Below are 24,955 nucleotides of genomic sequence, written 5' to 3' on the forward strand. Positions count from 1 at the left end.
TGACATTTCAGACCAGGGCTTTAACCTGCTGCACCACAGCGTCGGCCCCTATATATTCTTTTTTTTTTTTTAATTTTTTGACAGGCAGAGTGGACAGTGAGAGAGAGAGACAGAGAGAAAGGTCTTCCCTGCCGTTGGTTCACCCTCCAATGGCCGCCGCGGCCGGCGCGCTGCGGCCGGCGCACCATGCTGATCCGGTGGCAGGAGCCAGGAGCCAGGTGCCCTTCCTGGTCTCCCATGAGGTGCAGGGCCCAAGCACCTGGGCCATCCTCCACTGCACTCCCTGGCCACAGCAGAGAGCTGGCCTGGAAGAGGGGCAACCGGGACAGAATCCGGCGCCCCAGCCGGAACCAGAACCCGGTGTGCCAGCGCCGCTAGGCGGAGGATTAGCCCAGTGAGCTGCAGCGCTGGCCTTTTTTTTTTTTTGACAGGCAGAGTGGACAGTGAGAGAGAGAGAGACAGAGAGATAGGTCTTCCTTTGCCGTTGGTTCACCCTCCAATGGCCGCCGCGGCCGGCGCGCTGCAGCTGGCACACAGCGCTGATCCGAATGCAGGAGCCAGGTGCTTCTCCTGGTCTCCCATGGGGTGCAGGCAGGGCCCAAGCACTTGGGCCATCCTCCACTGCACTCCCAGGCCACAGCAGAGAGCTGGCCTGGAAGAGGGGCAACTGGGACAGAATCCGGCGCCCCGACCAGGACTAGAACCCGGTGTGCTGGCGCCGCAAGGTGGAGGATTAGCCTATTGAGCCGCGGCGCGGGCCACCCTATATATTCTTAATGTCAAGTTCCCTCTCAGATGAGTGATTTGTAAATATTTTCTCAAATTCTTTATCAGGTACATGATTTGTAAATATTTTCTCCAATGATATGGGTTGTATTTTCATTCCCTTAAAGGTGTCCTTTGCAAAATAAAAGTTTTGAAAAGATATTTTTGGGGGTCCTGTTTATTTTTTTCACTTTGTTGCTTTTTGTTTATATTTTTATGTTGTAATTTTAAAAACATTGCCTAATTCAAGGTCATCAAGATCTATACCTATATTTTCTTCATAGAGTTTTATAATATATTATCTAGGTCTCTGATCCGTTTTGAATTAATTTTGTATATGACTCAATTTTTGTATAGGATTGACGGTCCAACTTCATTCTTTCATATGTAGACATTCAGTTTTAAGGCTTGTTTATAACCTCAGTGGGGTTTTTTTGTTAATTTGTTTTTGTTTATTTGTTTTCCATTTTAGGCCCCTGCACAGTGTCTACCAGGACAGTGGCAGTGGGGTATTCCTCAGGTAAATATTAATTTTCAATATCCATTCTGAAATCCTTTTTTAGTTGTATTCTTCTGAAGACTGCATGAATACCGAAGTCAGGACAGCTAGGTTTGAGACCTAGGTTTAACCGTGATCCTCTTGACAATTCATTTAATCACTGTGTTCTCTTTTTCCTCATTTGTGTGATACACATAAGGATACTATACCTTTGTAAGTTTCCTAACATGATTTTTATGAAAATAAAATGAAATAATGTAAGTGAAACATTTAATTAATAAGTAAGTGCTGTGTAAACATGAAAAATTACATTTTATTGTAAAATATAGCATTCTTTTAGCTTCACTTCGGAGTTTGCTTCTGTTTGATTTCTGCTTCTAAAGTATTGTTTTCCAGCTTTTAATAACAAATAGTATAACAATAAAAAATTGTTTAATGGCATTATCCACTTCTGTGGGAAGTCACAAAGTTGGCATTTATACCAATTTAAATACTATATAGCATATTATTATAACCTTTAGTGCTGATAATATATCCACAATTATTATCTGAGTTTATTTATGAAGTCCTGAGACACTAAGAATTTTCAGTACTTAACCAATAATAACATTCTTTAATGACATTTACACAATTGTAATTTATAACAACCCAAGGTTCCTAGTCTATTACTAAGATACTTCTAGGCTATCCCTGAGAAGGAGTTTTAAGAAATTATGAAACAACTATTTCTTTCATCTGTTTGGTAAGTCATTTATAACTAATCATATTAGAATCAGAAATATGGTTTTGTGTTTTAGTCTCCGGCCTCTTCTACTCCATTCTTATACCTGCAACCTTCTGAGGTTATTTATCAACCAGTTGAAATTGCACAAGATGGTGGATGTGTTCCTCCTCCACTGTCTCTGATGGAAGCTTCAGTTCCAGAGGTATGTGTTAGCTTTAAAGTAATTGATCTATAACTGCCTCATATTAACATTTTTTAATTTGTTCAAGACCTTCATTGAAATTGCTTCATCATTCACATCTCTTTCCTATCTAAGAATGCCTCATCTTACATTTCCTCACCAACTAGATCTGAGCCATTCCACCAATCAGCTATTCACTCTGCTAGGCTAAGCCCTGAGTCAGTCTCCCTGAAATAGTAATACATCAGATGTTGTTTTTTTTTTTTTTAATTTATTTATTTTTTTGACAGGCAGAGTGGACAGTGAGAGAGAGAGACAGAGAGAAAGGTCTTCCTTTTGCCGTTGGTTCACCCTCCAATGGCCGCCGCGGCTGGCGCGCTGCGGCCGGCGCACCGCGCTGATCCGATGGCAGGAGCCAGGAGCCAGGTGCTTTTCCTGGTCTCCCATGGGGTGCAGGGCCCAAGCACCTGGGCCATCCTCCACTGCACTCCCTGGCCACAGCAGAGAGCTGGCCTGGAAGAGGGGCAACCGGGACAGAATCCGGCGCCCCGACCGGGACTAGAACCCGGTGTGCCGGTGCCGCTAGGCGGAGGATTAGCCTAGTGAGCCGCGGCGCCGGCCTTACATCAGATGTTTTGCCTGTCTATGTTGTTGCAAACATTCTGTCAGATAAAAGTGTACATTAATTAAGCCAACACTGTATTAGAGTTCCCCTTTCTCCACATGCTCACCAGCATTTGTTACTTTCTGTCTTTTTGATAATAGCCATTCTGACATATAAATCCAAAAGATATGAAATCATTGTATCAAAGAGATACTTACTCCATCATGTTTATTGCAGCACTGTTTACAATAGCCAAAATATGGAATCGACCAAGGTGTCCATGATCAGATGAATGGATTTTTAAAATGTGATATATATATATATGTATACATAATGGAATATTATTCAGTTCTTAAAAATAGAAGGAAATCCTGTTGTTCACGGTAAAATGGATGGAACTGAAGGAAGTCATTTTGAATGAAATAAGCCAGACACAGAAAAACAAGTACTTCGTGTTCTTCCTATGTGGGAGCTAAAAAAAAATACCCACTCGGTGCCAGCACCACAGCATAGTGGGTAACGCTGTCACCTGCAGCACTAGCATCCAGCATCCTATGTGGGTGCCAGTTCAAGTCCCAGCTGCTTCACTTGTGATCCAACTCCCAGCTAATGTGCCTGGGACAGCAGTGGAGGATGGCCCAACTGCTTGGTCCCCTGCACCCACATCCCCTGCGCCACAGGAGATGAAGCTCCTGGCTCCTGGCTCCTGGCTTTGGCTTGGCCCAGCCCTGGCTGTTGCAACCATTTTGGGTAGTGAACCAGCAGAGGGAAGACATATTCTTTCTCTCTCTCTCTCTCTCTCTCTCTCTCAATCTCTCAATCTCTCAATCTCTCTCTCTTTCTCTCTCTCTCTCTCTCTCTCTCTGCCTCTCCCTCATCCTCTCTATAACTCTGCCTTTCAAATAAATTAATATTTTTTTGACAGGCAGAGTGGACAGTGAGAGAGAGACAAAGAGAAAGGTCTTCCTTTTCTGTTGGTTCACCCCTCAATGGCTGCTGCGGCCGGCGTGCTGCGGCGGGTGCACCGTGCTGATCCGAAACCAGGAGCCAGATGATTCTCCTGGTCTCCCATGCAGGCACAGGGCCCAAGGACTTGGGCCATCCTCCACTGCATTCCTGGGCCACAGCAGAGAGCTGGACTGGAAGAGGAGCAACTGGGACAGAACTGGTGCCCCAACCAGGACTAGAACCCAGGGTGCTGGCGCCGCAGGCAGAGGATTAGCCTAGTGAGCCGCGGCACCGGCCATAAATAAATATTTTTTTTAAAAAGCCCATTCAATCTGAACACAGATTATTACTTACTTGAAGCTAGGAGGGGTGGAAACAATAGTAGAAGTTTGGATACAAAATACTAGAGGTGGCTGGCACCATGGCACAGTAGGTTAATCCTCCACCTACGGCGCCAGCATCCCATAAGGGCGCCGGTTCTAGGCCTAGTTGCTCCTCTTCCAATCCAGCTCTCTGCTATGGCCTGGGAAAGCAGTAGAAGATGGCCCAAGTCTTTGGACCCCTGCAACCATGTAGGAGACCAGGAAGACGCACCTGCTCCTGGCTTCGGATCGGCACAGCTCTGGCCGTTGCGGCCATTTGGAGAGTGAACCGGCAGACAGAAGACCTTTTTCTCTGTCTCTCCCTCTCACTGTCTGTAACTCTACCTCTCAAATAAATAAATCAAATCTTAAAAAAAATGCTAGAGAAAGCTGAATATGGTACATTAATTGTGAAAAATATACTAATATGAGATGTTAATAGGAGAAGGGCGGTGTAGGTTTATGATAACTCTTTATACTACTACTTCACAATTTTATATATTTAAAACTATTCTGAAATAATATATTGAAAAAGATAATAAGGCCAAAGAAGGAAAATTATTTTTTAAAACTTCCTGCAAAAATATAAATCAGGTGTTTTTATAACTACAAATTTTAAGTATAATCATCAGCATCTTTAAATTATATTCCTGGGGCCAGCATTGTATAATAGCAGGTAAAGCCAATGCCTGCAAGGCCGGCATTCTATATGGGTGCCAGCTTGAGTCCTGGCTGTTCCACTTCCAACCCAGATCTCCGCTAACATCCTGGGAAAGCAGCAGAAGATGGCCCATGTAACTTGGGCCTCTGCCACCCACTTAAGGACCCAGAGGAAGCTCCTAGCTCCTGGCTTCATCCTGGTCAGCCCCAGCCATTGTGGTCATCTGGGGAGTGAACCAGCAGATAAAAGATCTCTCTGGCCGGTGCTGTGGCTCACTTGGCTAATCCTCCGCCTGTGGCGCCAGCACCCTGGGTTCTAGTCCCAGTTGGGGCACCAGGTACTAGTCCCGGGTGCTCCTCTTCCAGTCCAGCTCTCTGCTGTGACCCGAGAGTGCAGTTGAGGATGGCCCAAGTGCTTGGGTCCCTGCACCCGCATGGGATACTGGGAGGAAGCACCTGGCTCCTGGCTTCAGATCGGCGCAGCACCAGCCGTAGTGGCCATTAGGGGAGTGAACCAACAGAAGGAAGACCTTTCTCTCTGTCTCTCTCTCACTGTCTAACTCTGCCTGTCAAAAAAATCTCTCTGTCTCTCCCTCTATCTGTGTAACTGTGACTTTCAAATAAATAAATCTTTAACAAAATATATATTCCTGGGGCTAGCACTGTGGCATAGCAGGTAAAGCTGCCGCCTGCTATGCCAGCATCCCATATGGGTGTCGGTTCAAGTCCCATCTGCTCCACTTCTGATCCAGCTCTCTGCTATGGCCTGGGAAAGCAATAGAAGATGGCCCAGGTCCTTGGGCCCCTGGGCCTGCATGGGAGACCCCGGCAAAGCTCCTGGCTCCCAGCTTCAGCCGTTGCAGCCAACTGGGAAGAGAACCAGCAGATGGAAGTCTTCTCTCTCTCTCTCTCTCTATCTCTATCTCTCCTTCTCTCCAACTCTGCTTTTCAAATAAATAAATCTCTTAAAAAAGAAAAGATATCAATTTGAAAAGAGATCCTGTCAGAGCAACATGAATTCTGATTTCAATCCATTCATCTATTGATAGATACTAAGGTTGATTCCATATCTTAGCTATTGTGAATAATGCTGTAATGACATACTGATATAATTTCCTTTGTGTATATACTCAATATTGGGATTATTGGATCATGTGTAATCATTTTTTTAGAAAGCTACATACTGTTTTCCAAAATAACTGTACTAATTTACATTCCCACCAGTAGTGTACAGAGGTCCTTTTCTCCACATACTCCTCATTGGAGATCATTTTGATTCCTACTAAAATCCTTTTTTGTCTACATACAGATGTAGTTATTGCTACTTTTGCTCACTCAGCTTCACCTCCAGCAGTGTTCCTCAGCTAGAAGGCTAGATATTAGACAACAGAAATGGTATACACGTGATTTCCCCGTCAATTCTACTTCCCTTCTTACTAAGTGGTGTGAAATTGAATCACTACAGAAATATTCCCTTGATGTGACCATTCCCTTAAGGTGACCTTTCTTCTACACTAAAGACTTAAGGGCCGGCGCCGCGGCTCAATAGGCTAATCCTCCACCTAGCGGCGCCGGCACACCAGGTTCTAGTCCCAGTCGGGGTGCTGGATTCTGTCCCAGTTGCCCCTCTTCCAGGCCAGCTCTCTGCTGTGGCCCAGGAAGGCAGTGGAGGATGGCCCAAGTGCTTGGGCCCTGCACCCCATGGGAGACCAGGAGAAGCACCTGGCTCCTGCCATCGGATCAGTGTGGTGCGCCAGCCGCAGAGCACCAGCCGTGGCAGCCATTGGAGGGTGAACCAACGGCAAAAGGAAGACCTTTCTCTCTGTCTCTCTCTCTCTCACTATCCACTCTGCCTGTCAAAAAAAAAAGACTTAAGGAAACTTTGAATAGCTCTTTCAGAACATAAACCTCTACTGAAATCTTTATCTTCCCTGATATCTAAAGAGACCTAGAAGCTTCATATTGGTCCAAATTGCTCAACTCTTGGAAGACATTCTACATTTTTTGTGGCTTAGGAATTATGGGCATTTTATTATTTAATTTATGGTGGAATTTTTAATTCTGTTGTTTTTCTAGTAAGATAAAGCATTTATACATTAGATATTTAGCCAGAATATACTTTCAGCCTTACACCATATTCTTCATTCTTGACATCAGAAACTTATTATCAGGGCATATTAGTGGAATCTAATAAGATTTTTCTGAAAGTATTGCTCATTATTGTCATAATTTACACTTTTTAATGGTGTTTCCCTAGAAATGATATTTGTATGATTTTATTTTAATATTGTTTTTGGTAGAAGATACAGTCTGACCAATTACATTAGTTTTCTGCTGCTATAATGAAATTTCTGAGGCTGGATAATTGTATAGAGAAAAGAAGCTTATTTAACTCACAGTTCTGGAAGTAGGCTCTGTTGAGAACCTCGTGACAGACAGCACCAAAATGATGGGAGCACGTGCAAGAAGGTCAGATCATATGACCAGATCAGATCCCAGCCAGAAAAACTGGGAAACAGGCTTATAACAACCCTCTCATAAGAACTACCTGAATCCCTTTCAAGTACATGTCTTCAGTGACCTAAAAATCTACTAGGATCTACCTCTTAAAGGTACCACCACCTCTTAACATCACTGTAGCAGGAACCAAGCTTCCAACACATAAACCCTGGGGGAGAAAAACCATAACACTACATAATTTAAAGAACAGAGTAGGGAGGTTTATAATCTTTAAGTGGTTTTTTTTTTTCCCCTAAATTTGAAAACCCACGGGGCCAGCTCTGTGGCACAGCAGGTTAAAGTTCCAACCTGCAATGCCAACATATCCCATATGGGTGCTAATTTTAGTCCTGGCTGCTTCTCTTCCAAACAAGCTCCCTGCTAATGCACCTGGGAAAGCAACAGAGGATGACCCAAGTCCTTGGGCCCCTGCACCCATGTGGGAGACCCAGAAGAGGCTCCTGACTTCGGATCGGCTCAGTTCTGACCATTGTGGCCATTTAGGGAATGAACCAGTGGATGGAAGACTAACTCTCTCTCTCTCTCTCTCTCTCTCTCTCTAACTCTGCCTTTCAAATGAATAAATAAATCTTTTTAAAAAAAATTGAAAACTTCAAGAGAGTAGACATTTGTCTACCAGTTAAGATTACCATGTCCCATGTCAGAGTGCCTGGATTTGTTCCCTGGCTCTACTCCTAACTCCAGCTTGCTGCTAATGCTGCTAAGGACCTGGGAGGTAGTGGTGAAATGATGACTCAAGTAGTTGGCTTCCTGCCACCCATGAAGGAGATTGCATTCCCAACCCTGACTATGTGCCAGCCTTTCTGGCCCATGCTAGAGCCACTGTAGGTATTTGGAATTAACCAAGGGATGAGAACTAGCTCACTGTCACTTGCTCGTTCTCTCTCTCTCTCTCTGCCTCTAAAATTATTCTTAATTTTAAAAAACTACAGTAATTTTTGTGAGTATTATAGTCAGTTTTCCTTAAAAATATATGTTAACATCTACACTCACTTATTTCAGTGATTTTTTTAAAGATTAATTTATTTATTTGAAAGTCAGAGTTACAGAGAGAAGGAGAGGCAGAGAGAGAGAGAGGTCTTCCATCCGCTGATTCACTCCCCAAATGGCCACAATGACCGGAGCTGACCACCAAGGCTCTTGACACAAGCTGACTAGGCTATGGAGGCCTTTTGAATTCATAAACTCCGTCAGTATTTAGACAAGGCCATAAGCCTTAAAGTGGAAGTTCTCTCCTCCCTTCAGAGAAAGTACATCCTTCTTTGATGGCCCCTTCTTTCCACCGGGGTCTCACTCACAGAGATCCTTCATGTAGAACATTTTTTGCCATAATGTCTTGGCTTTCCATGCCTGAAATGCTCTCATTGGCTTTTCAGCCAGATCCAAATGCCTTAAGGGCTGAGTCTGAGGTCAGACTTCTGTTTAGGGCGTTTGTCATTCTATAAGTTCTGTGTAGACTACTTCCCATGTTGGAACATTTGCTCCTTTTTAATTCTATCTATTATTACCATACATTTGTTCTTATTTATCTCTTTGACACTTAATCCTGTCTATATGATCAATTACACACTTAATATGATCACTTTAACATGTAAGAAGAGTGCCTAGAATCTTGTAAGAGACCATTACTATCCTGTGACACACACACCCCTACCAATACCCTAATTCTCTTCTACCTTTCAAAGCCAAGCTTCTTGAAAAAGTAGTCTACCACAGTTTTTTAACTACTCCACTACCTATTCACCCCTCATCTGCTGAAGCTGCTTTGATAAAGGTCCTCAATGACTTCTTACTTGCCAAATATTTCCCTTAATCTTACTTCACTTCTCAGCCATCGCACATGCTCATTTAAATCCCTCCTATCCTTAGTTTCTATGCTACTGCTCTCTTCTAGCAATCTTTTTGTATCCTATTATTTTTCTGATCTTATGTTCCCCATGATTTTGTATTTTGTCTCCCATTCTTTCATCCTTTATACTCACTATGATATCTCTAGCACAAACCTCACTGAGTTTTACATTATACTATTCAATACACTAGCCATTAGCCACATGTGGCAATTGAGCACTTGAAACATGACAACAAATTGAGATCTATTGTAAGTGTAAAATACACACCAAGTTTTGAAGACTTGGTATGAAAAAAATAATATAAACCCCAATAATTACATTGGTTTGAGTTTGGTATGACATAATTTTTGAATATATTTCTTAAATAAAATGTATTATTAAAAGCTGATTATCCCTGATTATCTTTTCTCAAATGGCTTCTGGAAAACTTCAAATAATATATTTCTATTGGACAGTGCTTGCTCCATCTTTCTCAGTACACTTCTATTAGAATTCCTAAAAATACTACAAACTTTAAATGCCACAAAACTAACTCCTTCTCTCCAACCCCTTCATAACATTACATAAATATCAAACTTTCCTTGTATTCCATCTCTTGGTGAATGGTACCACCATCTGTTGGACAAGCTTTACGTGATCTGTCCCCTGCCTGTTGCTCTAAGTCATGCCTTTCAGTTGTCCCTTAGTGTATAATCTTCCTTTTGGCCATACTAACCTAGGAAGATCTCCCAAATGAGGTATGGTATTTGCCTCTGTGCCTTTGCTCATTCAGCCTCTTTCCCTAATTCTTCAAATTCAGTCATCAACTCTACTAGGAAACTCTCTGATCACCCTCCCTAACATTCATTAGCAAAATGAAGTGGTTCTTTTCCATAAGGAATTTTGGCTGCTATTTATTTCTAAATCATACTATAAGTTACTTAAACAGGGAATTTGTTTTTATCTGCATTTCCCATTGTATAGCAAAATTGTTAATACATTGCAAATATTTAATAGATATTTTGAATTAATAAATGCAAGGAAATACATTCTTTTGTTTCTTCTTTTTATAATAGCCTTATTCTGATCATGGAGTTCAAGCAACATATCACCAGGTTTACACTCCAAGTGCCATTGCTATGCCTGCACCTGTGATGCAGCCTGAACCAATTAAAGTAAGAAGTTGGTTTTGATTGTTTTTTTCTGTTTTTCTTCAGCTATATTTCCAGTTTTCCAGTTTGCACTTTTGGGAAGGAAACCTTACTTGGATATTTGTATACCATTTTTTATTAGAGTACAAAATTAGTGAACTTTTCATGTGAAGAAAATATAATTCTAAACTATTACAATTTCTCTTCAGTAGTCTGAGAAAGTTAGAAAACATACATGTTCAAAATTTTTATCATGTTACCATAAAGTATATATGACTTAAAATTTACCATTTTAATCATTTTAAATGTACAGTTCACTTGTGTTAATTACTTTCACAGTGCTGTACAACCATCACCACTATTTCTAAACATTTCCATACCCTAATTAGAAACTCTGTACCCATTAAGCAGTAATTCCTCCTTACTCTTCTCCCCTCTTCCCAGTGCCTGGTAAACCTTATAACTGTCTCTGTGAAATTGCAAAATTCTACAATTTTATATGCTCAGATTTTAATTATCTATGCTGATGGCATATAACATTTATAGAGAGATGAAAACAGTTAGTAGTCTCCTCTTATAGCTTGGAAATTGTGTTCATGCTTCCTAAATCAGATCTCAGGCCAAAGAATGATGATCTAGTTAGATCTGTATGTATATTCAATATTTCTATATTTTGACTATCTCCTATGTAGCAGAGAATTCTTCCTATTCCCTATGATTGTCTCTTAGTTAAATTCTTATAACTTCACTTTAGGGAAATGGACTTTATCTCCAGTAAAGAACCACAGATTGTTTACTGTTGAAATGAAACTTGTGTACACTGTATTTTGGTGACAAAAGTAGCCATACTGTTTGCAATAAAATGGTAGAGATTAGATTAGCTCATGCTCCTGTTTATGCTGCTGACCTCTCTTGTGTGTTGAACTTAATACCAAAACAGTCTACATACCCCATCACCATTCATTACCATTATGGCTCACTGTATTGCTTTCACTGCTCTTAACCACTGCAACATGAAATAGAATCATAATTTTTACCTCCTGTCAAAATTTAAGATGTTACCTAAATCTTATTTATATAAACTTAATTTTCAGTATTTTTAGAAAATTTTCTGAAACAGACTTTCTCTGTTGTTAGCATTTATCTCAAATATATTTCTCTGTAAATAGCTGATATTACTATACCCTATTAGATGAGTGTTTGTTATTTTCAGTTTCTGATATAAATGATAGATAAACAGATAGATAGATAGATAGAGTATCCCAAATACTTGAAGTTGTACTGATTGAATAATTCAAATAGAGAATGAGTAATAAGGACTAGAATAGGAGAAATTTCCAAAGAACATTAATATTAAATATTCTTAAAGCTTAAATCCTCTAGTTCAAGAGTGTACTTTTTAAAAATTTTGTAAGATCTGTTGAATATGTAACAGGAGAAATTGTACACAGAACTTATGATGTTACTTATGATGAACATTACCAGTTCTGGGGTAGGTATTTGGCACAGCATTTAAGATATCACTTGAGACATTTGCATCCCATATCAGAGTGCCTGGGTTTGAGCCCTGGCTCTGCTCTCAATTCTTCCTACTAATGCATACCCTGGAAGGCTGCAGGTAATGGCTCAAGAATTTAGGTTCCCACCACCAATGTGGGAGACCTGGATTCCACCCTCAGCTCAAGACTTTGGCCTAGCACAACCCTAGCTATTGCTTGCATTTGTACCAACAGATAGATTCGTTCTCTCTCTCCCTTTCAAATTAAAAAAAAAATTATACCAATTCTACTTTATTAGAAAGAAAAAAATGTAATAAACCAGCAAAGTCAAAACTGTAACATTGAGCTATCACATAGAGTTTTGCATTTCAAATTTTTACTTTCAAGATTGAATGTTCTATGCATTTTATATTGAATATTTTTCTTTAGGTTTTTTAGTGGCCCCCAATATAAAATAATGTACCACTAAGGAATAAAACTCCAAATCCACTTCTATATTTTTTAGAACTCTGTACAAATGCTTCACTATAAAAATTTTATTCTATGGCAAATTACCCACTCTTATTTATAGGGCATTTGTATTGTAACATCAATATACAGATATTGTTACATCATTAGAAAATAATCTTTCTAAAAATGTGTTAAAGATAGCTAATATTTAAATAAAATATAAATGAATGACATTTGGGACATTAGCCTTTTTACTCTTATACACATTTTTCCTGATGCCAAAAACCTTGATGACTTTTAAAGTAGAAAGGTAGAAATATTCTTTGAAGGATTTGAGGCTGTTATTTTTATAAGCATAAGTCATTTTTTTAAAACTCCAATGATTGCAATTTTATGAATGTTAATTAGGTGTATTCTCAAAGTAGGAATTTTGGATGTCAAAACTATAGAGACCTTATACAGAGCACAATTCTAACTGCTGTGAAGTACTGTTTCTCAGAAACAACTATTGACTATAAACCACATTCTATATAGTCTGTCAAATTAAATCCAAAAACAAATACAAATCAGACCAGTATAGAGGTTACTAGATTAAATATGGAAAATTAATAGGACTATCATTCCCTAATTCAGCAGTCACATCTTGTACTGAATTAAATTTTAAAGTCAATAAAGTAAGAGAACATGTCAAAATTATCCCAGTGAGCAAGATTGTAGGAAGGATCAAAAGGAAAACTGTGTGTGTCTTGGAATATAAACTATTATGCTTTAAAATGAATATCTGATCCCATGGTATGAAGGGTATGAGTGGAGAATTCTAAACTGATTTTGTTTTCTCAATGTATGTCCATTTTTGTCAGTATATGTATCTATTAAAATTGTTCTTATGAGGATTGAGATATTTAAAATGAGGAAATTATAATTTTAGTTCATCTTTAAAAGTTCATTCAATTTAACTCCCATGTATACCAGCTGTCTGTGTGAAAAACATGGATATTAAAGATAATATTTAACCACCTTCCAAGCTATGAGGAATTTCTTTGAATTAAAGCACTGACAAAAGAAAAACACAGCTAGTAGACTGTATACAGCTTATCCTTTGGGAAGGCAATATGATTCAGAAGTAAATTGGAAGAGGATAGGAACTACTACCATTGACTACTTCTAGCTCAGAGGCCCAGAACATGCACTCACCTTAAAATTAGCAACTATCTCTACTTTACAAAAATATTCTACCACCACCGTCTTCTTAACAGTTGCCAAATTTCAGTATTGTTAGTATGTCTTGTCAATTAATTTACAGACTAAAATTCCTGTGTCATTCTACCTTAGGAAAATCTAAGGGAGAAGGAAGAGGACAAGTATAAAGTACTATATTCTGGAGGGCAGAGACAGGAAAAGTCTGTTCTTTGCAGTTCCCAGCATACCAGGAGTATATAAATTTCCACATGTTGTACATAAACAACAGGCAGCCTCAAACTCTCTAGAATAAATTCTATCCTTATAATTATGAAACTAGGCAGCAGTGGTAAAAAAAAAAAAAAAAAAAAAAAAAGGCTCACCCAGTCAGATACGAGAAATTACATAGGTTTGGTGAGTATCAAGCCTCCTAAATGATATAAGTCTAGGGAAAGGGATATCAGACAATAAGGAGACTCGGGGGCTCATGAAACCAGTCTATTAGAGTTATCATGGATCAATCTCTATGCAAGGATAAGTAAACAGAAAAATATACACTATGTGGGTTCTGTGAAAAAATATTTGTGTGTGTACTATGTTGAATTCAAGGATGTATAGCATAGACAAATGGTCTTCAACTTAGAATGGAATTCTGATAAACCCATTCACCACAAGTTGAAAATATAGGTTATGTACATTTAATACATCTAACCTACAAAACATTGTAAAAACATAGTACCCTATAGAGCATCAATTATTTACCCTCCTGATCTTGTGGTTCACTGGGAATGCAGCTTGCTGTCACTTACAAGCATTAATGAAAGAGCATCACACCACATATTACTCACTTGGTAAAAGATCAAAGACTCAGAAGATCAAGATTCAAAGTATGGTTTTTACTGAATTCATATCTTCTGTACCATTGTAAAATTAAAAAAAAATAATTAAAACTGATCCAATTTTAATTAAGTTTAAGATTTAGTTGGTTCTCTTAAGAAAATATATAGACCTTGTTACCCTTGGTTTTCCTAAGATGTTAAAATCAAAGCACAAATTGCTTTAAGAGATCAAAGCTGAATATTATGTCACTTTTTGCATTTGAAAAGTTAATGACAACAGTGTGAAAGAAGGGGCTTGGCCTCTGCTGTGGCCAGGGAGTGCAGTGGAGGATGGCCCAGGTGCTTGGGCCTTGCACCCCATGGGAGACCAGGAAAAGCACCTGGCTCCTGGCTCCTGCCATCAGATCAGCGCGGTGCGCCGGCCGCAGCGCGCTGGCCACGGCGGCCATTGGAGGGTGAACCAGCGGCAAAGGAAGACCTTTCTCTCTGTCTCTCTCTCTCTCACTGTCCACTCTGCCTGTCAAAAAAAGAAAAAAAAAGAAAAAAAAAGAAAAAAAAAAAAAAGAAGGGGCTTGGGACAATGCTGTAGGGTAGTGGGTTAATCCGTAACCTGCAGCACTGGTATCCCACTTCCGGTCTGGCTCCCTAATAATGTGCCTGGAAGGGCAGCCAAGGATAGTCCAAGTGCTTGAGTCCCTGCACCCATGGGAGACCTGGAGGAAGCTCCTGGCTCTTGGCTTTGTCCTGACCCAGCCCTGACCTTTGTGGCTATTTGGGGAGTAAACCAGCCGATAGAAGACCTGTCTCTCCCTCTCTCTCTCTGTAAATCTGCCTTTCAAATAAATAAAATAAATCTTTAAAAAAGAAAAGATGGGGCCTAGGTGCTATCTTGAGTACCTATGCAGGAAAAAGTAAACTACTAATTCTTGGTATTATATAATAATACCAAGATGTTACAACCATTTCTGTTTAATCTTAGAGTTCAAGGAAAAGAGATACTAAGATTCTGCTTGAGTTTTAAAATTAATCTAGTCCAAAGACTAGAAACTTTTAAAGAGTTTGTAGATAGAAGTTTATTGCAATATAGTTTGTTTCCCTTTTAATCTTAGGTATTTTGCTTTATATATTTAAAAAGATTATTCTGAGAATAATTCTGAATAGCTTTATTAGACTGCCAAAGGAGTTCATGGGCACACATATACAAAAGCAGTTAAAGATATCTGTATTAGAGTCAACAAGAAGAAATGTCTTTAGCTACATGTTCCTAATTATAAAGAGCATCTGAGTCTTTCTTACTGGTTAAGATTATTCAGACTCAAAAGGTAATGACATAGACAACAGATTGAGGAGGAATAATAACCAGAAATGGCAAATACAGTTTCTCACATTAAATAAATACAGACTTTTACAAACATTCTTACAAATGTAGCTTACACTAACAGTCTAAATGCTAAAAAAAAAAGGGGGGGGCCTAAAAATATTACAGGAAAGTTCTTGTGCTTTTGTAAAGTCTTTTAGACACTCAACATTCTGTCAGTAAGACAGAATAAGCAGAGATTTAACTTAAATATGGTAACAAGTACACAAATATTTACCTTTTAAATATCTAAGCATTTATTTGGTTAATTCCATTCTTGGTAGTTTCATAAGCGCTAACAGTCTGTTGGTTTCTCTAAAGTTTTCTATTAAGCTTTTAATTTCTGATTTTTATTTTCACTTAAGGTGAATCCAATATACTTAAGTCTGGCAGTAAATTATTTCCACAGTATAACATTGTCTTAGTTCAAGCTGCATTACCATAGCCTAGGTGGTTTAAACAACAATTATATATTTCTCACAGTTTTGGAGTATAGGAAGTCCAGGGGACCAAGGCGCCAGCAGATCCAGTAACTAATAATAACCAGCTTCCCTGTATGCAGATGTCTTTCTTCTCATCATACTCTCACAGAGTGGAAACAGCAGAAGCAAGCTGTCTCTCCTATCTTCTCTTAAAAGGGCATTAATCTCATTCATAAGAGCTCCATCCTCAAGACCTAATTACTTATCAAAGAATCCAACTACAGATATACATCCACACTAGGGATGAATTTGGGGCAGATACATTTAGTCCATAGCAAGAGTATATTTACCCTATGTGCTCAAAGTATCTTGTGAAGGCTTTCCTGCATAGGATTTCAAAGTTTCCCAGCCTGAAAATTTCTTTCCAGCCCAAAAAAATTAAATCAGGGATCAACAAAAGAGTCCAATAGTAAATATTTTAACCTTTTAGGCCACATACTCTCTATCAAAACTATTCAACTCTGTAGTGTGAAAACATGAATAGAGCTGTGTTCTAATTTATTTATGAAACAAACAGGTGATGGGCCAGATTTGGCTTACAGGCCATAGTTTGATTACTGTTTAATTAGCCATTAACAGGTTAATGTAACCTCTTAAAATATAAAATTAAAGGTAATATAAATTTATTATATTTCCATTTTAATTACTTAATTTTAATCTATTTTTCAGCTTAACATGAATTATATGACCCTGAGCCACTGGGCTGGTTTTTTTTTTAAATATTTATTTATTTATTTGAAAGAGTTACACAGAGAGAGGAGAGGCAGAGAGAGAGAGAGGTCTTCCATCCAATGGTTCACTCCCCAGATAGCCGCAACAGCCAGAGCCGCGCCGATCCGAAGCCAGGAGCCAGGAGCTTCCTCCGGGTCTCCCACGTGGGTGCAGGGGCCCAAGGACTTGGGCCATCCTCTACTGCTTTCCCAGGCCATAGCAGAGAGCCGGATCAGAAGAGAAGCAGCCAGGACTAGAACTGGCACCCATATGGGATGACGGCGCTTCAGGCCAGGGCGTTAACCCACTGCACCACAGCTCTGGCCCCTGGACTGTTTTCATATTTACATTTGCCTTAAGTTCTTACTAGCCAACACACTTAATCAATTGTGTGTACTGGCAGGGGAAATGGTAAAAGGTAATTTGGTATGTTAATTACTGCATAAGGATAGGTATTAGGTCATAGTCAATTCATACTTCTTTTATGGAGATAAATCTTATTATGTAGCACATTTTATTGTATGTGTTTCTGTTCTATGAGCACTTAGTCTTGAATTCTAACCTGTCATTCCAATAGAACATTTTCTCCTTTTACTCAATCGATTTTATTTTCTCTTAGAATTCAGTTACTTGGGTAGGCACCTTACTTTTCATGGCGTAAGATTCAATTTATCAAATCTTAATCCCTTGCAAAATAGTTTTCTAAACTTTTTTTGTATTATATCTCCTCCAACTTTGAGGACACATGGTGAGAATAAGCAGTGGGATTTGATATTGTATACTTTATTATCTATATTTTAAATTTACCTGTTTTGGAAAGCCATGGAGGAAGACATTAGGGATATCTCTTTCATTCCATTGGAAATTATTGTTCCTTTTGGATTATCATACATTCAAACCACAGTATTTCCTCATATCCATGGGGGATATGTTCCAAGACTCCTAGTGGATGCCTAAAACAATGTGTAGTACCAAACTCCATAAGTATACAAGTACTGTGAATGCAAGACAGTCAATCTGATTACCAAGATGGCTACTACATGATTGAATTAAATACTGTCAAACTAGTCTGTCCTCAAATTTTATCAACCCTAGAATGTGGATGTCTTTCCTTGCATTCAGTTTGATCTTTCAATGTCCCTTTCAGAAAAAAAAAAAAAAAAAAGTCTTCCCTTTTTATATGCTACTAATCATAGCACAATTCTCCTTGCCCTCTAAATTATCTTTACAAGGGAGTATTTCAATTTTATTTTGCATTTTAATAGTGTTTGAATCTGACGCAATTTTTTTTAGAAAACTTTTATTTAATAAATATAAATTTCAGAAGTACAACTTTTGGATTATAGCAGCTTTTCTCCCCATAACCACCCTCCCACCCACAAACCATCCCATCTCCTACTCCATCTCCCATCTCATTTTTCATTAATATTCATTTTTAATTATTTTTATATATAGAAGATCAACTTGGTATATATGAAGTAAATATTTCAACAGTTTGCACCCACACAGACACACAATGTATAAAGTACTGTTTGAAGACTATTTTTACCGTTAATTCTCATAGTATAGCACATTAAGGATAGAGATCCTACATGGGGAGTAAGTGCACAGTGACTCCTGTTGTTGATTTAACAATTGACACTCTTATTTAATACGTCAGTAATCACCTGAGGCTCTTGTCATGAGCTGCCAATTCTATGGAAGCCTCTTGAGTTCACAAGCTCTGACCTTATTTAGACAAGGCCATAATCAAGGTGGAAGTTCTCTCCTCCCTTCAGAGAAAGATACTTCCTTTTTTGATGGCCTGTTCTTTCCACTGGGACCTCACTCACAGAATTCTTTCATTTAGGTCATTTTTTGCCACAGGGTCTTGGCTTTCCATGCCTGAGAAACTCTTATAGGCTCTTTTGCCAAATGTGAATGCCTTAAGGGCTGATTCAGAGGCCAGAGTGACACAATGCTTTGATCCTTTTCCTAATGGAATCCTAAAATATTACCATCTGGATGATGGTCACTACCTCCTTAAACTGAAAATCATGAATATAGTTTTCTACATTTTATTTTCAGAATCATCACTGCTTATGCATTTGTTTGTCCATCTAACTTCTCTAAAATCACAACTGTAGCAGTGATTTTTCTGACCTATTAATGCCACACTGTGTCCCTTTTTTCAACTCAGCAACTTGCTAAGAATAATAGATCTATTTCTTAATTACCAAATCCCTTTTCAAATCTCTTAAAGTGCCTAATGAGATTACTATAATTTCTTCAAGACTTCTTCATCTTAAGTTTCCACCCTTTAATCATGCATAAAATCTGAATTTGTTTTTAAAATCATTCTCTTTTGTTTTTTGGTTTTGTGTGTGTGTTTTTTTGACAGGCAGAGTGGACAGTGAGAAAGAGAGACAGAGAAAGGTCTTCCTTTGCTGTTGGTTCACCCTCCAATGGCCGCCGCGGCCGGCGTACTGCGGCCGGCACACTGCGCTGATCCAATGGCAGGAGCCAGGTACTTATCCTGGTCTCCCATGGGGTGCAGGGCCCAAGCACTTGGGCCATCCTCCACTGCACTCCCAGGCCATAGCAGAGAGCTGGCCTGAAGAGGGGCAACCAGGACAGAATCCAGCGCCCCGACTGGGACTAGAACCCGGTGTGCTGGTGCCACTAGGTGGAGGATTACGCTGGCCAAAATCATTCTCTTAATCACATCCTTACCAAATTCCTTTTCATTAAATATTATAATCTTACAACATTCAGCAACCTAAATTATTTACATGTGAATATAATAAAGCTAGCAGTGCTCCCTGTTCTCTCTAGTTACTTAAGGCTTTTTTTTTTTTTTTTTTTTTTTTTTTTTTTTTGACAGGCAGAGTGGACAGTGAGAGAGAGAGAGACAGAGAGAGAAAGGTCTTCCTTTGCCGTTGGATCACCCTCCAATGGCCGCCGCTGCAGCCGGCGCACCGCGCTGATCCGATGGCAGGAGCCAGGATCCAGGTGCTTTTCCTGGTCTCCCATGGGGTGCGGGGCCCAAGCACCTGGGCCATCCTCCACTGCACTCCCTGGCCATAGCAGAGAGCTGGCCTGGAAGAGGGGCAACCGGGACAGAATCCGGCGCCCCAACCGGGACTAGAACCCGGTGTGCCAGCGCCGCAAGGTGGAGGATTAGCCTATTGAGCCACGGCGCCGGCTGTTACTTAAGGCTTTAACCAAGCAAGTTTACATACATTAAAGTTTTATTTCACATCTGTGTTCTGCAAGGATTCTATTGAGCACCTGCCACATGCTTACCAGAGTTTTAGACGCTGAGAATATAGCAATGAATAATGTGAAGTTGACGGTATTGAACAGCTCAGGGAAATACATGCCAATATATTGAGTTTGGTTTTAGCAAACTAGACAAGCTTGAACCCCTAGAGTTGTGCTGATTCCAGTATAGTAGCCAGTAGCCACATCAGGCTATTAACTTTTATTTTAAATTAATTGAATTTAAATAGAATTTAAAATTCAGTTCCTCAGTTGCAACTAGCCACATTAGAAGTACTAAATAGCCACACATGCCTAGTGGCTATTGTATTTGACAGTGTAGATATATGGAGTATTTCCATCAACACAGAAAGTTCTAATGGACAGCACTACTCTAGGGATAATGAAAACAAATGTGGAAAATTCTTGAGTGTATGCAAAATTAATATGTTTTAGGATAGCTTGGTCTGCTAAATTAGGAGCCAACCTAGGGTCAAAATGCCAAAAAGACAATAACAATTAGCTTGTTTCTTTGACACAAACTTCTCTTTCAAAAGTCCTAAGAAGACACAAGTATATGGAATTACTCTGGATTAAATAGCATAGGTACCTAATGCCTGTCCTGCCTCTGCCAATATTAAGAGTAATTTTTGGAGTTTGGACAACTCTAAGGTTTTCTAAAACGCTATTCTCCTTTTAAAACTCACCTTGAGAGCTTGTTTGGAGGTTCTAGCAGGGGAGCACAGCTACTCATATACCCTTGACCAAAGACTGGTCCTCCTGTCACCTTATAGAAGAAAATGTTAGGGCTCACTTTAACCTGTTCTGATCTGTTCTTCATTTTAGACTTTTAGATACTAAACATTTATACTGTGACACTAGACAAGAGATTGTCTAGTGCAGGTTGTATGCTCTCAGAGAACAGAGAGCAAACCTTTACTGAGTTCTGGATCCCTCCTAGTTGCTAGCCTTTTGCTTCATAACACTCTTAATTAGTGCCACGTTCTCCAAGTATTTAGTAAATATTGAATGATGTTCTACACTCATCTACTCTAACTTACTCCTTTTTTCTATTCAGTCTTTCTGATCTGTATTTTCTCTTTACTTAACAGACAGTGTGGAGCATTCATTATTAAGACAATTGGGCAGCTCTAGTCCACCTCAACTGATTTCTTATCCAATGATCCTTGTGTGACCGAGATCCAGCTTCAACGAACCAGCTAGAAGCTGCCCGTTGTGAACTTAGGGTTAGTTAATACATCACCATACTTATTTATTCCACTATAATCTGTCTAAATTTGATGAAATTTGCCTTTTCAGCTGTTCTGCAAAATTATTTAGGTAGATGTGACATGTTGGTTTTTTTTATGTGTTAATCTAACTGTAGTGACATTTTCTACATGTTTTATCCATTCCATAAATAATAACCACATTGGGAATAGTGAGGTGTCTTTCATTTTCTCTGCTTGTGTTATTTCTTCTCAGACTTTTAGATATATTTCATATTCTTTTATATGCATTTTAATATTTAGCATAAGAATCATTGCTAACAGATATTTTAGTACTTTAGTATCTTTAACACATAGTAGGTTATTTAGCCTTAATGAATTAGTTCTATTACTTTGCTATTTTGTCGTTTAATATGGTTTTGTCTAATTTCTTATTTACTTGTTACTGCTACTTATTTAATTTTCTTCCATGGTTTTCAGAGTTTGAAATTTATGATTTTTTATAATATTTTCCAAATATTAGAAATACCATCAACACGATCAATATTCTTAACTTTTAATGTGATTAATTTGACTATATTAAATTTTTGCTGTTTGAGATGATACACATCCCTCCTATAACATAATCAATAATGTGGATCCAACTAGTGGAATTTTAATAAAAGGCTCACCTCTAACATGATCCTGTAACATTGACATTTCACCATATTGATGTTCTTTAAATGCGTTAATAGTTTAACCTTTTATTCTTACATGCTATCAATATATTCAGTTACCTATGTCATTCATTTTCAAAAGAATAATTGTTTTCATAAAATGCAACTTTTTTTTACACCAAAGAAAGACTTTATATTCTGATTCTAAAGCCAATTCTTATTATAAAATTGGGAAAGAGGAGGAGTGAGCCCTTGATCAAGTGACAGAACAAACTATAAGAGTTTTTAATCACTAAAATTTCTGTAGTAGTACAGGAAATATCCCTCTTTATGTTTATATACAGTTCTTTTAGTGACTTCTTAATTTTACAGTGGAGGGGAACAATAAAACTGGCATTGATCTTAATAAGTCTGTCCCTTCCCTCTCCTATTGTAACCTCAAGTTCATTCTGTGCTCAGCAGCAGCAGCAGAAATAATAAGACATGAACCCCAAAGTTTCTCCTTGTGAGTCAGAGTTTTTTTTTTGACAGGCAGAGTGGACAGTGAGAGAGAGAGAGAAAGGTCTTCCTTTTTGCCGTTGGTTCACCCTCCAATGGCCGCCGCGGCCAGCGCGCTGCGGCCGGCGCACCGCACTGATCCGATGGCAGGAGCCAGGTGCTTCTCCTGGTCTCCCATGGGGTGCAGGGCCCAAGCACTTGGGCCATCCTCCACTGCACTCCCGGGCCACAGCAGAGAGCTGGCCTGGAAGAGGGGCAACCGGGACAGAATCCGGTGCCCCAACCAGGACTAGAACCCGGTGTGCCGGCGCCGCAAGGCGGAGGATTAGCCTAGTGAGCCGCGGCGCCGGCCGAGTATTTTCTTTTGAAACCATAATTAATATCTTTGCCAGTCAAATGGTTTCATGTATCTAGCATACAAAGATCCCATATACATTAATTATTCTTAGTCTGAGAAATGTCAGACTAAGTCGTCCCACAATGAAATTTCAAAATTTTTTGTTCTGTCAGTAAAATATTATTAACCACTGACATTAGAAATCTTTTAATAGTACTAGTCTTGAGAACAAAATACTTAATATTTTGATTTTCAAAAACAATTTCAAAATTTTCAAAAATTTTAAACGTGATGCTACATAAATTTCTGGTAATAAAAATTAATGATGTGTTACTGGAGAAGGAATTTTGGTAACAATTAATACTGAAGTGTGTTTCTTCCACAGAGCTATACAGAGTATATGCAGAACACACTGCATATAGATTTAGATATATGCACACATATAATTCATGAAACACATATGTTCTCTTAGAATTTAGTTTCATTATAAGAAACTAATAAAAGCTTTGTAATTTATTAACAATATGAATATATGGAAGATATCTTTCAACCTTCTTCATGGCCTAGTTTGATAGCTCAAATATGTTACTTCTAAAAATAGATTGAGGAAAAAAATTCTTACACTAGTAAGTGAAGTCCATTTTTTTTCTATTTTGAGGTATGTCTTCAATAAGTAATTTTGGAAAGTAGGCTTTTCCTTAATACCTATTTTGAAAGGGCAATTTAAAGAAATTAACTAAAATTCACTGCATTAAGTGGAAGTAGATAATATAAATGCTAATACCTATTTTTACTAAAAATTATAAGGGAATAACTTGCCACCTGTTTTCCCCAAATCTAATATAATTGAGATTAAAAGATACTAACATTTCAAAATATAAAGTATCTTAGAAGATTAAGACTAACTTCTTCTGTCAGCTGATTTCAAAAGATGGCTTGAAAAGAGGTATGATTGAGTTTATAACACTGCATTATAAATTTTCACTAATGATGGCAATATAATTTTTTTCAAACATGTATATATAATATATGTAGTTCCTGGATTTATGCTATGCCTAACTATAAAATAATGAGTTGAGGTCACACACAAAAATTCTTTTTATCTTTTCCAGAAATTGTGCTTGGAAAATATTAAAATATACAATCAAAGAACTAGAAATGACTGTAGGAAAACATCTAATCCAGCTCTTCTATCTTATTTTGAAATGTTCTCTACTGTTATTATAATAAATTTATGACCCTTAGACCTATACTTTAACTAAAATTTTTTCTAAAATCTTTATAGACTTAAAAAAGAACAAATGGCAAAATTATATGCAAAGGATGTATATAAATAATATTCAAAATTGGTGCTGTTATTTCAATTCTAGTCAGTATTTTCATCACTGCACATAAATCCCTAAAAGTAGAGTATCAGCCTCTATCCTTCCCTATTGAGTATAATTCCCTGAATATCTGCTATGTTTCTGTCAGCTTCTATCCTTCCCTATTGAGTATATTCTGATTAGCTGCTATGTTTCTATCTCTTTGCTTTTATGAATTGCATAAGTACAATAATATTTTCTGAATACATTGTTATTTTTTAATGTTTCCTTTCCATAAGAATTTATCCCTCAGTTGTCCACTTATTAGTTTCATGATTATCTTGGATATTACTCACTTTGACATGTCAGGACCCACAAATATGAAATAGCATTCATAAATTTCTAACTAGTGAACTAAAAGATGAAGGATTTCTAGTTTATCATGCTTTGGGGACATACTGCTTAAAATAGATCAACTGATATAATTCTAAGCCTGAAAATATACAGTAATGGTCCAGTTGACTTATTTTTAAAACTTGTAATTTATAAGTTTTTTATCAGTAGGTCTGTCAGTTTTCCTCATTTGATAATGTATTTCTCAGTTAAATGATGCTAGTACTCAACTATTTGGCAGTATTTTGATGATTACTTCTTAGTGTAGTGTATATGTTAACCTCAGTTTTTCTTTCAATCAAAGTGTGTACCCACAGAGTAACTGTCATTTAGTCTGTCTCTAAAGATTATGAGTCATAAGCATCCCCTAGGTGTGCTTCCCTTTGAAAAACAGGAGTATGAGAAGTAAAGTATAGAGACTAAAGCTCTTCCCTTCTTCCCCTGCTAAGATTCTTCCTCCATTTCAGCTCCTTTACTTATTGGTTGGTTGTCATCAGAAAAAAACTTGGGAGACCCTAGATCCTTACACTACTTTGGG

At 38.4% G+C, this 24,955-nt stretch overlaps 1 protein-coding gene and 1 long non-coding RNA gene across 7 annotated transcripts in view; one reads left to right on the forward strand and one right to left on the reverse strand.

The window, feature by feature from the left end:
- Positions 1 to 24,955, forward strand: part of BOLL (boule RNA binding protein) — an 81,592-nt gene that overhangs the window by 39,313 nt on the left and 17,324 nt on the right. For 2 of the 4 annotated variants that reach the window (XM_089330121.1, XM_089330123.1), the window contains exons 8-10: positions 1,238 to 1,285; positions 2,062 to 2,190; positions 10,169 to 10,267. In XM_089330121.1, coding sequence (XP_089186247.1) covers positions 1,238 to 1,285; positions 2,062 to 2,190; positions 10,169 to 10,267 — 276 coding nt within the window. Of the gene's footprint in view, positions 1 to 1,237; positions 1,286 to 2,061; positions 2,191 to 10,168; positions 13,217 to 21,112; positions 22,812 to 24,955 lie in introns of those variants that run through there. The other 2 variants (XM_051849325.3, XM_089330122.1) reach the window with 2 other exon arrangements.
- LOC103348807 (uncharacterized) overlaps positions 1 to 24,955 on the reverse strand; it is a 90,779-nt gene that overhangs the window by 24,177 nt on the left and 41,647 nt on the right. The window lies entirely within an intron of this gene.

The sequence above is a fragment of the Oryctolagus cuniculus genome, chromosome 3 (genome assembly GCF_051225735.1).
Source record: "Oryctolagus cuniculus isolate XC-2025 breed Fujian yellow rabbit chromosome 3, ASM5122573v1, whole genome shotgun sequence".
Taxonomy (NCBI): domain Eukaryota; kingdom Metazoa; phylum Chordata; class Mammalia; order Lagomorpha; family Leporidae; genus Oryctolagus; species Oryctolagus cuniculus.